The sequence below is a fragment of the Microtus oregoni genome, unplaced genomic scaffold, assembly GCF_018167655.1.
Source record: "Microtus oregoni isolate MIOR12 unplaced genomic scaffold, Mior012 000026F_ref0000081, whole genome shotgun sequence".
NCBI classification, from domain to species: Eukaryota; Metazoa; Chordata; class Mammalia; order Rodentia; family Cricetidae; genus Microtus; species Microtus oregoni.
The window spans coordinates 17,845,833-17,863,095 of record NW_024543085.1 but is presented as its reverse complement, the minus strand read 5'-3'; the positions used below and the strand labels follow the sequence as shown (position 1 = coordinate 17,863,095).

General features: G+C 39.7%; 1 protein-coding gene across 2 annotated transcripts in view; it reads right to left on the bottom strand.

The window, feature by feature from the left end:
* Cped1 (cadherin like and PC-esterase domain containing 1) overlaps positions 1-17,263 on the bottom strand; it is a 279,514-nt gene that overhangs the window by 193,310 nt on the left and 68,941 nt on the right. For both annotated transcript variants that reach the window (XM_041675439.1, XM_041675441.1), the window contains exon 4: positions 8,400-8,475. In XM_041675439.1, coding sequence (XP_041531373.1) covers positions 8,400-8,475 — 76 coding nt within the window. The remainder of the gene's footprint in view (positions 1-8,399; positions 8,476-17,263) is intronic.

Sequence of the window (17,263 nt, the reverse complement as noted above, 5' to 3'; positions counted from 1 at the left end):
GCAAAAGAACACTGAATAAGACACTATTTTGACCTGTGCTTTTCAATATTTTAAAGGGCAGTTGGGTAATGGAAGAGGCTGTTTCAGAGGTGGTAATCAACTTAAATGGTAGTAATTGTGGGTGATTTTAAATTCCAGGAGTGATGTCATATTTTTCCATTGTAGCAATGGGAAGAAGACATTCTAGGAATAGACACAGCACACTCAGGTGATTTCCCCCTGTGCTTTTTGTGTAGGCGCAGAGAATCCCTTGTTATATGAGTTGTAAGTTTGGTGGTCTAAGGACGGGTGTGGGAGAGCGATACAATAATGTGCTGTGAAGAAGTACTTCTCGTGACTGACAGCGGTCCAGGTTGGACTGGAAAAGGTTATGACAAAAATAACATACACTTGAGAGTTGAAAACTTGGGAGTACCAGGAGCGTTACTCAGGCAAATGCTGTTTGTATTCTAGAATCCATATCCAAACTCAGTGGGTTCTGAAAAAAAGAAATCCGAAAGGCTGTGATTCCAAGGTGCACAGCTAGTTGGAGCTTTCAAATTATCAATTCTACTGATGTAAGTCGTCTAGGAAAACTATGGAAGTGAAAAAAACTGAAGGCCAATAAAATGAAGGCTAAGAACATGATGATCTCAGGTAGCTAGGAGCCCTGATGATGACGGGGCATCTCTCTGGACAAAACTCAGAATTCAAGAGAACCAGTTGGGAGGAATAAGTTAACCCACGGATAACTTTCTTATGCAGTATGGTGAAAAATCTAAATATTGATGGATAGCCAGAAGAAAGAGTAGCGATTGACTTGAAATTCTTCCCTCACAACATCAGAATTGAATTAAGGTTTTACTAGAAAATCCAACTTCATCAATTTTAGGACTAAGCAGAATTTGTTTCGAGAGGTGGAAGCTGGACTCACCAAGGACGAAATACACAGACATGTTGGGGCAGAGGGAGCAGAGAGGAGAGGGTGTGTGGAAGAGAGGACAGAGCAGAGGAGAATGGGCCCATTGGAGAGAATCCAGGGATCGCTGAGTTTTGTTTTTTTTTTTTTTTACGGATGAGATTTGTGAAGGGACTTCCAGCATTGCAGTTCTGCTCAGAGACACGGTGGCTTTGGAACTCCCTGCCATCGCCTCTGGTCCTCTGCAGTGTCCCCTATCTGTGCCAGATGGAACCCTGTGTCAGTGGTCTGGCTTCTCAAATGCATGTGATTGTTATGGCAAATGCCAGGCCCCTGTAAACATTTGGGGGTGTGAGTGCTGTTCTAGATAACCAGAGCACTGGAGAGGCAGTTGCTTGGCTCTTAATACACAGACTTCCGTAAGCAGACCTAACAGGCTTGTTTTATCTCTTTATCGCAGGGTGGGATAAAAATCTCTCTTCTCATAAGGTAGATACTGGGCTGGACTTACCAGGTAGAACGTGAGAGCTTTGACCTGGTCACTATGGAGATGGAGAAGGATAGATGATTCCTATAAGCTTTGGGGATAGGCCAGAGAAGAATTGAAAGGAAATTTATCCATACTTCCAGAAATACCATCAGTTAGACATTCAGCAAGCTTGTAAACTTCTTTTATAAAAATGCAACTGTATCTAAGAAAGATACCTGGAGTGAGGATGTGATTTGGTATGAATGAGTTCCATCATTTTACTTTCTGCTATTGTCTTGCTCGAGTCATACTAAAAAAGGTGAGAGTTTGATTTTGAGGAAATGGCTTTCATCAGGAATATAATCGCATGTATCACTAAAAGCAAGAGGGTTTTTTTTTTGTTTGTTTGTTTGTTTTTGGACTGAGAAAAGTTTCTAGATCTGTGGTTCTCAACCTTCCTAATGCTGCGACACTTTAATACAGTTCCTCCTCATGTTGGGGTGGCCCCCAACCATAGAATTATTTTCATTGCTATTTTATACCTGTAATTTTGCTACTGTTATGAATGATGATGTAAATACCTATGTTTTCCAATGGTCTTAGTGACCCCTGTGAAAGGGTCATTTAATTGCCAAAGAAGCTGCAACCCTCAGGTTAAGAACTGCTGATCTAGAAGCTCACAGAAAATACAGAGGGAAGTGTCAGGATTTGAGAAAGGCAAACCTGGGAAATATTAGACCTGGGATATATATTTTAAATTTTATTTATTTATTAAAGATTTCTGTCTCTTCCCCGCCACCGCCTCCCATTTACCTCCCCCTCCCCCAATCAAGTCCCCCTCCCTCCTCAGCCCAAAGAGCAATCAGGGTTCCCTGCCCAGTGGGAAGTCCAAGGACCACCCACCTCCTTCCAGGTCTAGTAAGGTGGGCATCCAAAGTGCCTAGGCTCCCACAAAGCCAGTACATGCAGTAGGATCAAAAATCCATTGCCATTGTTCTTGAGTTCTCAGTAGTCCTCATTGTCCGCTATGTTCAGAAAGTCCAGTTTTATCCCATGCTTTTTCAGACCCAGGCCAGCTGGCCTTGGTGAGTTCCCAATAGAACATCCCCATTGTCTCAGTGTGTGGGTGCATTCCTCGCGGTCCTGAGTTCCTTGCTTGTGCTCTCTCTCTCCTGCTCCTGATTTGGACCTTGGGATTTCTGTCCTGTGCTCCAATGTGGGTCTCTGTCTCTGTCTCCTTTCATCGCCTGATGAAGGTTAATATTCAGGAGGATGCCTATATGTTTTTCTTTGGGTTCTCCTTCTTACTTAGCTTCTCTAGGATCACTAATTATAGGATATATTTTATAAATAAACATTATAAGTCGGTGCTAAAAATAACTCCAATTATGTTATATTAATGGTCTATCTGATACTTGGTAATTAATAATTGAAATTTTATAAAGCTGTATTCTGTTTGGATGTAGCAAATGTATAAAAATGTATTTGTTACAGATTTATTTTCTTTCTTTTTTCCTTTTAAAGAAACTGACATGTTACAGAAAGGCAATAAGGATATGGGACTGTGGGTCCTAAAATGACCCAAGTGTTACCTCTGTGTGGGACACCTTGGTTTCTCTTTAAAAGTTCACACAAAAGCCAGGACTCTGACCTAAGATACAAATTACTTTAAAGAATGAATAACACTCAAAACAAAACAAAAACCTTGGCACACTCCAGGCCAGGGCTTTTTGGATGGTGACGCTGCACTAAAGCACTAAAAAGAATAAAAACAACTCACAGCCCTGGAGAACAGTCCTCTTATGTCCATGTGTCCATGTTTTTGTAGTTCAAATCTGGGAAAGCAATTTCTTTTAGCCAAAAAAAAAAAAAAAAAAGCAAACCTCATATAAAAGGCACAAACAACAAGTCAAGCCAACTAAATACTATAAAAATGTTCCCCGCCACAAAAGGCAAAGTATTAAATGGCAAGACAAAAATAAATCTTTCGCTAGCTAGGAAACTTTCCATGGGTGTGTGCTCTCCCATGTGAGTCACAAGGCTAAGGTCAGGTAGAGGCTGGCTGGGGAAGGGACACATCCTGAGAGCATTACATGCTGTCTCGGACTGGTCTTCAGCTTCTGGGCAGAACTCTGCTCTTTCGCTTGTCTGGGTCCCAAGTATATTCACCCGCCCGCTTGTCCACTACTCTTCTCAGAATGTTGATATCGATGTGTTTTGAAGACAAAGTGCTAGACTGCACTTCTCTATGGAATTCTGGGATGCTACCACATTACTGACAACTTCCAAATTCAATATTCATATAAACTAATAAACAGAAACAATGTCATAGACTACTAGTGACCCAGGATTAGAGACTGATTGCGCTTCAGAAAGAGCTTTTCATGAATCTCCGAGACTGATGGACAGACTTGTCCATGCCGCTTTCATATCTCGGCACATTTTTACAGATACATTAACAATTTTTCTTCCAAACTATTTTTCTGAAGATATTTATATAATGGATAATTTTGGAAGACAGAAATGACACCTCTGGGAGCGAGCGAAAGTTTTGTTTTGTGTCTAATCTAGCCCAGGTTGTCCTTAGCTCCTTAAGTACTCAAAGTTGACCTGCAACTTCCTGGTCTTCCTGCCTCCACCTCTAGGATTAGAGGCACACACCAACATGCCTGTGTCCATGCAGAGCTGGGCACCGAATCTAAGCTTCACGCATGTAAATGAGGACTCTATCAGCTGAGCTCACTATCTGTTGCACTCGAACTCTCTATGTATAAAGTTCCTCTCTTGGCATGCGTACCATGGCGTTCACAGGTGTCACCCAGCCATGTAAAGAGAACCGATACAGACCCTGGGGATCGCTCGAGCTCTTAGTGCTGCAAATGCAACTTTCTTTCTTCCTTTCTTTCTTTCTTTCTTTCTTTCTTTCTTTCTGACATAGGCATCTCAGATCATCCGACCATATCCAGAAAAGTGTGGCGTGTGCATGCCTTGTGAGCTGAGAAGAAGGGCAAATCTCACACCTGCCACAGCTTTTCCCAGAAACATGAAATTTTTGAAAAAAAAAAAAATCAGTCTTAAAAAGAGAAAAAGACTGATTAAGGTGAAGCTGCTGCTCAATTTAAAAAAAAAAAGGATAGTCCAGCCTCCATTTATTAAGTATAAGTATTAGGTATAATATACAGAAAGATTTACTTTTAAATCAAATGTTTTATATATATGCACATATAATACACTTGATTTTTAAAACTAAATCATGAAATAGGCCCAATATCCACATGCATAGATTTGAAAACAAAAGCAGAACCAAAAAAAATCTATAAAATTGAGTAATTCATATTGATAACTAGAGGTAAAGCTAAAACCTCTGGTTTCAATGTATTTTAGGCTCTGAATAACACACAGCCTAAAACGACACAGGTTATTTGGGCTTTAAACAAACTATATTATATAGCATTATATTTAATTTTGTTTTTTATGTTTTCTTTCCCTCTAAAAATAATAGCCGCTAAGTGAGCACTTCTATCTTGCAAGCGCTATGCTAAATATTTCATATGCATATTATTTTCATAGTCTTTTCAGTTTGCACATGTATGCAATATATAGCAACCACTGTCGCCTACCTCCTTACCATCCTGTCAACTCCTTGTTCTCTCCAATAAGACAAATCTTCCCCCCCCCCGACCCTCTGGTACAAAAATATTAATTTTGTCTGTGACCCACTGATATTGACCAGTACTTTGTGTATCCCATAGTGTTGATGCTGTCTTTTGCAGTCCAGTGGGCTCAGCAGTGGATCAATGTTTCATACTCATTCTCTTTTTTTCACGATTTTCTTTTGGAGACAGTGTGTAACCAGTCAAGCTGGCTTCAAATTCACCCTCATGCCTCATCTCCTGAGTAAGGGAATAGGGTCATACACTGCTCTCCTCTGCCCATCCCAACCCTTGAATGACCCCATATACTAACTACAGGGTGTTATTATCCAGTCTGCACTCACTATAAAATACTAAACATTCATAGCAAACCAATTAGTCTCAGTATGTGAATGAGTTTATATTATATTTTGTGTATCCATAGACAAAAGCATCATAAAAGCTACTGTTTATAAAATTCAAAACAGAAAATAGTGCTGTAGGTCCATGGTTTTAAAGCTAGACTCTTCAGAAGATTATCTTCAGCTCAAAAAGATAACATGGTAGGAGATATGATTTCACAAAATTATCTCGCTACTCACAGAGATAAACAGAAAGTGAGAGAGGGGGAGAGGAGAGAGACAGAGACAGAGAGACAGAGAGAGAGACAGAGAGAGAGAGAGAATAAAGGGGTTACATATTTCTAGAATTGGTGATGTTCTTCAGTGTAAAGTCATTTTTGAACTAAAGAAGGCAGAAAATGCTTCCTAATTTTATGGAAGCAAGGAAAAATATAACATATCAGACTTTCTTGAGGAATATGTGTGTGTGTGTGTGTGTGTTTGTGCATGTGTGTATTTAAAAATATTTCATGCCACAAACAGTCATTCACTGCTTTGCTGTCCTTCAATTTTCCATGATACTAAAAGGCTTTTGTTCTGAACAACCATTCTCACATATAAATTACAGTGGGAAAACTACAACAATAACAACACCAAAACAAGTTAAAACCTGGAAGCTGTGCTTAAAATGCAGACATTGGTTATCTTAACTAAAGGAACTTGGATATTTATTAATATTTGGTGGTAGAAATAATTGTTTTACTCAGATCAGAAGCGCATTCTTTTTGTTTATTACTTATTAATTTGAGGGTACATATGTATGTGCAGGGGTGTGTGCATGTGTGTGCACCTATGTATGGAGGACAGAGGCCGGCATCAAGTGTCTTCCACAAGCACTCTTTACCTTATTTTTGAGACACGGTCTCTGATTGAACCTGGGGCTTAGTGAATTGGTATGACATAGATGTTGGCAATCAAACCCAGGTATGCATGCTTTTTTTTTTTTTTGAGATGATGCTTTACTGACTGAGTCTTCTCTACAGACCCACATTATGTTTTTATAAAATAACAAGCTAATTGGAGGTGTAGCTGTATGGTGGAATGATTTCTTGGCATGCCAAGGCTCTGGTTCTGTTCCTATCCCTGCATCGAAGACAGGATTGGGAGACATGGAAACTTCTGTCTTAGGCACACACTTAAATCCAAAGCACTTGAGAAGTAGAGGCAGGGGGATCAGAAATACAAGGATAGTATCTACCACTCAGGGAATCTGAGGCCAGGCTGAGCTATCCAGTCTTCAGCTTAAAACAAACAAGCAAACAAGCAAGCAAATAAATAAGTCATGACTATGTTGTCAGCTCTGCATAGTTTGCATATAACTGTGCTGAGAAACAACACAAACAGAACAAAATCGACTCACTATTTACCTTAGAACTATGTCTTCAATTTAAAGAAGAATTACCAATTTGTTTTCATTTTCATCCTTAGTAAGTGGAAAGGAGACTGCCCTCAGTACAGTGAGACATGCCCACAAGTCTGACACTTGACTGGGAGGCAAAAACCCCACGCAAAAGCCAGTTTTCTGACTCTATCAAGGCATAAATTAATAAATACAGAAACAAAGTCATGCAGATCTAAATTTTAATTATGCAGTAAAACATTTCCTAGGGGCACAAACACTAATGGGTTTTAGACAAGAAATGGGAAGTACTCTCACAAATGAGTTCTAAGGTAGGCTATAACTTTATCTGTGAAGACTGATTTCATCTCTAGAGGCTCAGTTCCCTTCTGACATCTTTTCCACTCATGGCACTATGGAGGGACTGGAGGTAGTGATCTTTCTCCCAAATTCCTGACATGGTAAAGACAGAACTTCATTGAGTGTCCTGCCTTAAACACAGGGGGAGGATTTCAGAGAAGAAAAAACAAAATTCTGAGAATCAAATCGCCGCTCTAGCATGCTTCCTGCTACTATCATAAACCACCATGGCCAAGAGCAACTCAGGAAGGCTTGTTTCACCACACAGCTTGTAGTCTACCATAAAGGGAATTCAGGCAAGGACTCAAGGCAGGAACTGAAGCAGAGGTCACACAGAAGTACTGCTTACTGGCTTACTTTCAATGCTCAGGCTGCATTCTTATATAAGCTAGAACCGACCGACCCACTCGTGTTGGTACTAGCCAATATTTGTGTGGGCCTCCTCAAAGATCAAGGGGGAAAATGTCCCACAGTTTGATGTGGGATTCCCCTCTGTATGCTGTGAATATGATTGGCTAATTAATAAAGAAAACTGGCTTGGCCTGATAGGGTAGAACAGAACTAGGTGGTGAATACTAAGCTGAATGCTGGGAGGAAGAAGGCAGAGTCAGAGAGAAGCCATGTAGCACGGCTGGAGCCAGTTGGAACTTTATTGGGTAAGCTACAGCCACGTGGTGTTACATAGATTACTAGAAATGGGTTAAATTTAAATGTAAGAGCTAGCCGATAAGAAGTTAGAGCTAATAAGCCAAGCAGTGTTTTAAATAATATAATTTCTGTGTGTTTATTTTGGGGCTGAGCAGCCAGGAACCATCAAGTGGGCTCCTTACTACAATTTTGCCTACAGGCCAGTCTGACGTAGATAGTTCCTCAGTTGAACTTTCCTCCTCCCAGATGACCCTGATCTGTGTCAAGTTGACAAAGCAAAACAAAAATAACTGTGCAATGACATAATCATGAATCTTTTTAAAAACTCAAGTTATATATAACTAAGAGCTACAACAACAATCATTTTTAAACTAAGGCAGAATAATTTTTAAGATAAACAGATAAGACAAATAGAAACAGACAACTGGCAAGCCAGGTGGAAAAACCAAAAGACTAAAGTACCAACTGTCCTATTATGAGGTATCACAGGGCCTTCCCATTGGCACAGCCTGGGCATTAGGGAGGACTTGTGATGGTGGAGCTGATAGGAGGGGAAGCTGGGGATGATGCCTTGAGGCCTTGTTATTTGTGACTTATATAGAAGCCTCCAGATGTCAAATGCTCACGCATCAAGAAGAAAACTAACAGTTACCTGGAAATCTTCTGACCATTTGACACAGGCCTTCTTTTCTGCAAAGCTGAGGCTGTATTTCTGGTAATACATTTATCTGCAAAGAAGGAAATAGATCCTAGTGAGTTAAGGGTTCACAAATGATGAGGCCACGGAGAGAGAAAGAGAGGGAGAGACAGATACAAAGATGCACAGAGAGACACACAGAGACAGACAGACAGACAGACAGACAGACAGAGAGCACAAGAGAGCAAACTGTAGCTATCATTCATCTGCTTCTTCCACATTCAACCATAAAAATCTGCAAGTGAGCACTTGAGTCAGGAATGACAAAGTTGCTGGTCTGATTACATAAAATATAAATTTGCCCTCAGAAATCTTCAGAATATTTAGGAATAATTTGGGAAACCTTTTTATTTCAAAGCTATCATGTCTGCTAGAAATAAAAATACATACTTATGTCAAATATAGTAACATATATATTCATAGTTGTACATGGCAAAAATATCACTAAGGGATGAGAAAGCCAAGTAACTGAAGTTCCAGAGGCCACAGTGACTTGTACACTCATATCTTCAGTGCCAAGATTCACACACAGTCTTTATTTCATAATGAAGGGCATTGTTATTGCATCCATTGAACGAACAGAAACCATTCTATATAACAAGTTTAATTCTCTCCTCTTGTGGCTTTACAGTTTGATCAACCAGTTACATGAACTACATTCCCCCAAACTAAAACCAAATATGGTAAAACCTTGTGTGTGTGTGTGTGTGTGTGTGTGTGTGTGTGTGTGTGTGTGAGAGAGAGAGAGAGAGGGGGGGGGGAGGGAGGGGAGATCTGTTTAAATTAGCTTGGAGATCAGATTTATTCTTGAGGCATTATTGATTACTTTGAAATTAATTCACTGTCTCCCAGCAAAGTATTATAGCTTCTTCAACACTTCCTGCTGGCATAACTAGATAAAATTCAACTGTGTTGAACAAAACAGGGAAGGAATGCTAATCCTGCACTTGAGAGAATCCTAACTTTGAGCAGGATTTGCTTGTTTGTTCTCAATTTCTTCACTTGTACAATAAAGCATGTAGAGTCTTGAATATTTAAGTTCCACTTTGATTGATTCTATAATAAGATGTAGCTTTTTCACTAATGATTCGTTTAGAGTGCTTCGACCCAGGCTGATAAAAACTTCCCTGGCACAAGGAATCCTATTAACTTTTTCATTTATTGAGCAGACTCTCTGTTGCCCAAGGAGAACAAGCCCAAGCCCCAGTTCAGGTCCTGTAAGTAGAACAACTCTGGGCCTAGACATGGACAGCATTCCTAAACACTGCATTCTATCTCCCCTACTAACATGTGTTTGCTCTAGATGTTAAGGAAAGCTGTCATTGCGGGGCACCTAGAGTTTTAGGGGTGTCTACATTTCTCAAAATCAAAAGTGGGTAATTTTGGAGAGGATAATTTAGTGGGTAACTTTTAGAGTAAGTGTAAGGAAACGGACTTTCCTAAAGCCCTGGTTCACCAGTTTAGAGTTCTTCAGACAAACTGCAGGGATAGGCAGAGGACAGTAAAAACATGGGGAAGCCATAGCAGAGATTACTGCTAATACATGAAGTATCTAAGGGTGCCCAAAGCTTCAAAGGGGGATAAAATGGAGCTAGTTTAATTGCTCAATTGCGAATGCCTTAATAGAAATTTTAGTGAAGGAACACTTACAGAAGCAGCATTGAAGACCATGGACTAGCGCAGGTTCTAGCCCTTTAAGGGACTCAGAACCCATAAGGGGCTATAGTGGAACATACAGCTCTGACTCCACCTTCTTCTCCTACCCAATCAGGACGCCTACGGCACTGGCTCTACCTTCTTCTCCTGCCAAATCAGGAAGCATTGGAAGCCTCCCCATTCGAAGGATTTGCAACTGAACAAGTGGCCCTGAGAAGTTATGGAGATACTGCCAAGGTAGAGGATGCTAGCACAGATTTCAGACAGAGTGGAGTGCTGTGTCTTCTCAGACTGTGTCATCACACAAAGTGCTAGACAGAATGACATCATGAAAAGATTACACTTCCCAACGGCAAGGGAAGCCAAGGCAAGTACCGCTCTAGACTTCTGGCTTCTATTTTCCTATCCCTTACCTAATGACTCTCTGTCACTCTTCCCTCCAGGGTGTGACTTCAGCATTCACACACAGCCAAACATAATTGTGGTGGTATATGACTGTGGTGACAAGTGACACCAAAAATGTCATCTTCCCTTCAGCTCTGAAAGTGAACACAAAACTGGGAAGTGAGACAGGCCAACTCAGCAAAAGAAGTGAACCATTTAAGTATCATGGAGCAGACAGTCACTGCAAATCAGTTATGCCACATATTTGACTGTTGAAGCTAGCAATGCCTCTCCTAGTCTGACGAATTGTGTCTTAATGTATATTGCAAAGTACAGAAGACTTGCATCATTATCAGGCGGAATATTGACATTGTCAAAGGAGTTTTGTCTGGATTATCTAACTTATATAAGTTTCTCCAGCATGACATTGCAACAGCTATTTTAATAACATTTACTTTTAATTGTATTTTTATGTGTATATGTGTTCATGTGTGTGCAGGTACCTGTGGGGGGAACAATGTACATACTTATGTTTGTCCATGTATGTAGAGATGGTAGAGCTAATTTGACTATCATCTTTGGGAATGCCATTTACCTTCATTGACACAAGGTATCTCATTGGCCAGTAGCTCACTAATTAGGCTAAATTGGCTGGCCAGTGAGCCCAGTGCTGACATTACAAAGGTATGCCACTATATCAGCCATTTATATGTGGGAGCTAGAAGTCAAGTTGGTTCTCCTACTTGTCACTTAAGTGCTTTGCTGAGAAATATTCCTCAGTCACTTAGCCTTTATTTTTAAAAAGAGCAGTTTTGGGTTCTTTACAAAATTGAGCAGAAGTCATAGAGAATTCTCATTTACTTCAGTGGTCTCACACGTACGTGTCTTCCATTAATGTCAACGTCACAAAGTAGATATTACATTTTCCATAGTCAATATTCTCTTAACAGTCAAAATAATCTTTAATAACACTCTTGCTTTCAGGCATGTGTGTGTGTGCACATAACTTGTATGTGTGTCTGTATGTATGCATATTAATATGAGTGAGCACATGTGTCTACATCTTATAAGAGGTTAAATATCCTCTATACATATATTTTTGTATATATGATTATGTATGGATACATATATGGTGAGAGAGGTAAAGATAGAGAAACTGCTGTTTTTCTTTCCTTAGCATAAAACTCCTTTTGCAGAATTAGAAAGCATATATAAAATGGTAGTAACATTCGCTGCTGGAATAGTTCTTAAAGCTATGATGTGTGGGATTCCCCTCTGTATGCTATGAATATGTTTCATTGCCATTGGTTAATAAAGAAGCTACTTCTGGCCAATGGCTTAACAGAATATAACCAGGCTGGAAGAAATTTATAGAGAGAGTAGGTGGAGTCAAAGTAAAGCCATGTAGCCACTGCAGGAGACAGACACCGGATCCAGATTGAACTTTACTGGTAGGCCACAACCATTTGGAAATACAAAGATGAATAGAAATGGGTCAATATAAGATATAACAGGTAGCTAGAAATATGCATAAGTTAATTGGCCAACCAGTGTTGCAATTCATATAGTTTCGGTGTGGTTATTTTGGGACTGGGCAGCTGGAAAACAAAAGAGCAGCCTCCATCTACAAAGATACAATTGGGAAGACAAAAATACACATCTTAAAAGATTCCCAAATACACCTCCATAAACTTATTTCATAATGAATGTATCTAAATTGTTTCTATTGCAAATTATCATGAGCAAAAGTGAAAGTCTAGTCTGTAGAGTAACTCAATAGATAACCAGAGGTCAGATTCCAGCACCCATATTGCGACCTTCCTGTAATCTCAGCACTGGGGAGGCAGAGACAAGATACCTAGATCAAGATGGCTAGATACACTATCTGGAATTGGAGAACCCTGGGCTTAGATAGCAACCTTCCACAATACACAAAGCAGAGAGCAATCAAAAGGGACACCAAGCATCAACTTGAGGTCTCCATAGGCATGCACAGACACATATAGATACACATGTGTTCACGAATGTTAGCATTCATACAAGCACACATATACAGATGTGCATGTATGCACACATGCACATACCAACAGCAACAGAAAGAGTAAAAGTCTGACTTCTTTTAAGGCATTTTTCATTCAAAAAAGCAAAACCATTGTAGGAATCTTAAGTATTTGGAAGGTGTTTATAAACTTAAAAAAATAATATCCTTGCAACATCATTAACATATTGAAGAGGATGAATTTTAACTAGTAATATTTAAAATGAATGGGAAATTGATGGGAAATTTTTTCTGGTCTTTCTAAAATGTAGAGTAACATGAACACCATGCCAGAGCTTACAAAATATTCTATCTGCTCATTTTAGCTATACAGATGACCATGTGTTTTATCTTTCAGGATTAATACCTTCTCCCAAGGCTGTTCAAGGTCATCAACAAGGAAAATAATTAATGTCAGAAAATTAGGAAACCCAGATATTCAAAGGAAGAAAAGTCTTTTTCTTCTGTCTTCCAAACATAGTCACCATTCCATCGAATTATTAAGGAAATGCCCTGCATGCTTTGCAGGAAGAGCCATGTTAGACGTTCTCTGTTCTCCAAATACTGAAGTCAGCATCTGGGTTTAGTGGCTGCTAATCCCACAAACATTCAAAGCCGGGAACGAATCTCTTTGCTTCTGAAACACTAGCACCCATCGACTTGAGACGGAAGGACTCCAGTTAGTGAAGGCACAGTTACCTCATACAGTAGGCCTCTCTTTGGAAATCACAAGTATAAACTGACTTTTAATCTATGTCACTATTCTCCTAGATATTCATTCATTCGTTCTCTGTTACAAACCTTATGATTATTTTCACCAATAACTGATTGCAAAGTTTTAATTCATAATCTCATCTGGTACCCTTGTTCCTTCCAGAATGATTGACAATTCTGCAACAATCCCAACAAATGTGAAATGAATTCTGCTTTGAATATGTTGTATACACACAGAAGTCACAACTCATATGGTTTCAATTTACTTATTTTTACCAAGTGGAGCTATCTACATGTGTCATTGAGAATTCACCTATTAAGAATACTCCCTGGGTTAGGTTGTCAGGACACTGCCTGAATACCTGATTTTACAGTTTCTCTGATTGAAAAAACAGGTATGTGATGTCAGACTTCCTGGGTGTTAATCATATTATTTCTTTTATTAACTAAGAGGCCTTAAACAACTAGAAAACTATCTAACATCTGTCTACCATCTATCTATGTATCTATCTGTCTCTCTGTCTGTCTATCTGTCTGTCTATTTATCATCTATCTGCCTAGCTTCTATCTATCTATCTATCTATCTATCTATCTATCTATCTATCTGTCTTTCATCTATCTAGCTACTATCTATCATCTGTCTACCATCTATCTACCTATCTATATATCTATCTACCCACCATTTATCTATTATCTATCTATCTATCTATCTATCATCTATCTCTGTGCTACTCTCTCTTCTGCTGTAAAGAAAATACACCAATGCACATAGAAATGCTAAGAATGGAGTTGGTGCACAGTAAACACACAAGTGTTGCTTTGCTTACTGTTAGTTCTTATTTCTATCACCACTGAATCGTCTGCTTACATCTTGCCACGCCCACTGCTGCTCAGCTAGTCCGATTTACCCTCATCTGGCTGAATCATATCAGTAATTGTCTTCCTCCCTTGGTCATTGCTTCTGAAATACTTACGTCAGCACAGCTGCCAGGGCAAAGCCTGTAAAAGTACAATGTGACTTCTGTTTTTCCTCTACTCAAAACATTCCTTAAATGTACCACTTCCCCAATAACAAAAGCTGTGGTCCTTAAAAGGGTTCCCATGTCACTATGTGCAAGTCCTCACTCCAAGAACATCTGTAAACTCTGCTCCTTCTGCACTAACTTCCCTTCAGTCATAAGGGAATTCTTGTGTTCCTAATATATACAAGGCAGGCTAGAAAGATGGGTCAGCATTAAAAGGAACTGGCCGCTCTTCCAGAGGACCCAGGTGCAATTCCCAGCACCCACACATTGGATCTGTTACTCCAGCCCTAAAGGATCTGACTCCTCTTCTTGCCTCTGCAAGTACTATTTGCATATGTTACACAGACATTCATGCAGGCAAAACACAAATGTGGTGGTTTGGATAAGAACGGCTCCCATAGGCACATACATTTGAATGTTTGATCCCTCATCAGTAGACTGTTTTGGGGAATTATTAATATGTGTGGCCTTGTTGGAGGAGGAGCGTCACTGCCTTTCTTGTTTCAAAAGCCCTCTCCAGGTCTAGTCTCACCCTGCCTCCAACTTTTAGATCAGTGGAAACTCTTAGCCCCATGCCTGCCTACCTATTGTCATGGAAGGACTCACCCTCTGAAACTCTTAGCAAGCACCAAGTTAAATGCTTTCTTTTGTAAGTTGCTTTATTCAAGGTGTCTCTTCACAGTGACAGGAAAATAACTAAGACAACTCAACACAATAAACAAACTGAAAACAATACAAAACAAAACAGAACAAACAAAAATAAGACAACCTCCTTTTACCTGATGCCTATTTCTCCTTTTCTTTGTGTTGTAATCTTTACCCAAGCCCCTGGCACTAGGACCTCAGGGTTTTCCGGGCTGGACTCAAGTGTCACTTTGGTGGGGGAGGGTTGAGACAGGGTGTCTGTGTTTAGCTCTGGCTGTCCTGGATCTCACTCTGTGGACCGTGCTAGCTTCTAACTCAGAGATCTTTCTGCCTTCACTTCCTAAATGCTAGGATCAAAGGTGTGAGTCACCACGTCCAGCTCAAATGTCACTTTCTTAGTGAAACCTACCCTCTGCGTCTAAAGTTCAACAACTAATTTTTTTTCTCTCTTTAATTTTGTCCTGGTTCTTTTCGACATCTAACATGGACTATTACTAGGGCCTTTCCTTTACCTGTCTCCTGCTAAGGGTCTAATCCCCCCAAGAACAATGAATTATGTCTGTTTTGTGAATTTACATTTCCTCAGTGCCTAAACAAGGCTCAGCACAGCTGTTCACTAAGTAGAAATGGCAAATGGATAGGTGAGGTAATCAATGCACCAACAGATGAATGAATGAGTTGATAAAGTAAAAAATCAGACAGTATGTTCAGCAAGGAAGGTATCATGAGAGGTGTTGGCCTCCACCTTGATAAATGGTGTTAGTTTAAATTTAGTGTAAATAATCTTCTAGGCAAAAAATATAATCCCACATGAGACTTAAGTTTTTAAATAAAACAAACTCAGACATGGCACATTCATAGAAATAGATCTTCCTTATAGGAGATTCACACATAATAATTATAGAAGGAATGGGGAAACAGAAAATGACCATTAAAATGGATAATACTGATAACTGGTAAGATGCGTGACTGGATATTAAAATTGCTGTCCCAACATTTGCAGAAAAGCAAGATATTTGCATAGTTTCAATTTATCACATCCAAAATATTTACAAAGCCAAAGGAAAAGTTGTAGTTCCAGGGTGGAGACAGGCAGCAGATAATACCTACGTCAGATGAAAAAAGAAACAAGACCAAGGCGTGTTTAGAGCCACACACACAAAAGCTTAAAGAAGTGCTAGAGTCACTAATCTATTCTGAGACTGTGTCTTAGTTACTTTTCGGTTGCTCTGACAAAGCAGCATGGCCAAGGATCTTATAAAAGAAAGAACTTATTGGGGGCTTCCAATTTCAAAGGGTAAGTTCATGGCCTTCGTGGCAGGCAGGCATGGCACTGGAACAGTAGCTGAGCGCTCACATACTGACCCCAGTGAGGATGGCAGGGAGAGAAAGAAAGACAAGGCCAAGTGTGGGTTTTCAAAGCCTGAAAGTCTGCCCAGTGATACATTCCCCCAATATAACCACACCCCCTAATATAATCTGCTCAGTGATACACCTCCTCCAATATAACCACACCTCCTAATCTTTCTTGAGCAGTTCCACAAACTGGGAGCCAAATATTCAAATATATGAACCCATGTGGGCCATTCTCACTCAAATAACCACAGTGGCATTCTTTCAAAAAAAAAAACTCTATATTTTGTGAAAAAATGTCAAATATATCCAATCCAGGCATATTCTACTAAATACCTAATCAATTTTCTTCAGAAATGTCATTTCCATTAAGGGAAAAAAGGACTGAGAAACACATGGGAGGGACAACCAAGACAGGTTGAAACTGTATCTAACAAGGGTGTTAGAATGAATCCTGGAACAGAGAAATGACATAAGTTTAAAAATATCTAAGTACTGCCTGTAATTCTGTGAATAGTTTGAATTGATGCTAATTTATTGTTCTTGATAAATGCATCATGTTTGTATAGTCTGCTAAGCTTAGAGCAAGGGGAGTAAGGATACCTAGGGAAATACTATATTAGTTCCATCATTTTCTGCATGGACATGTAATCTCAGAATACTAGACCCTGTACTTTTTAACACCCCCCCAGCACCCTCCTTCTATACATGCACCCAGCATCTCTGCAATGCTTCTTGGTTCTGCCTCACCACAAAGTGTCCTGTGACTTTCTTGAGAATTTAAAGTTGGTGTCTAACTCCTTCATATTTTACTAAAACACACCAAAGAATACAGAGATTAATTGAGATGATATCCTTTAGGTGATGTGTGATAGAGCAAGAGTTTATCTTGGAGACTTTGGTCCTTGGGGTTTCTCAGCTTTGACACTATATTGGGCTTCATTACTCTTGGGTGTGAACATTACCAGTATTTAGCAGCATCCTTGGCTTTGACCATAGCACAT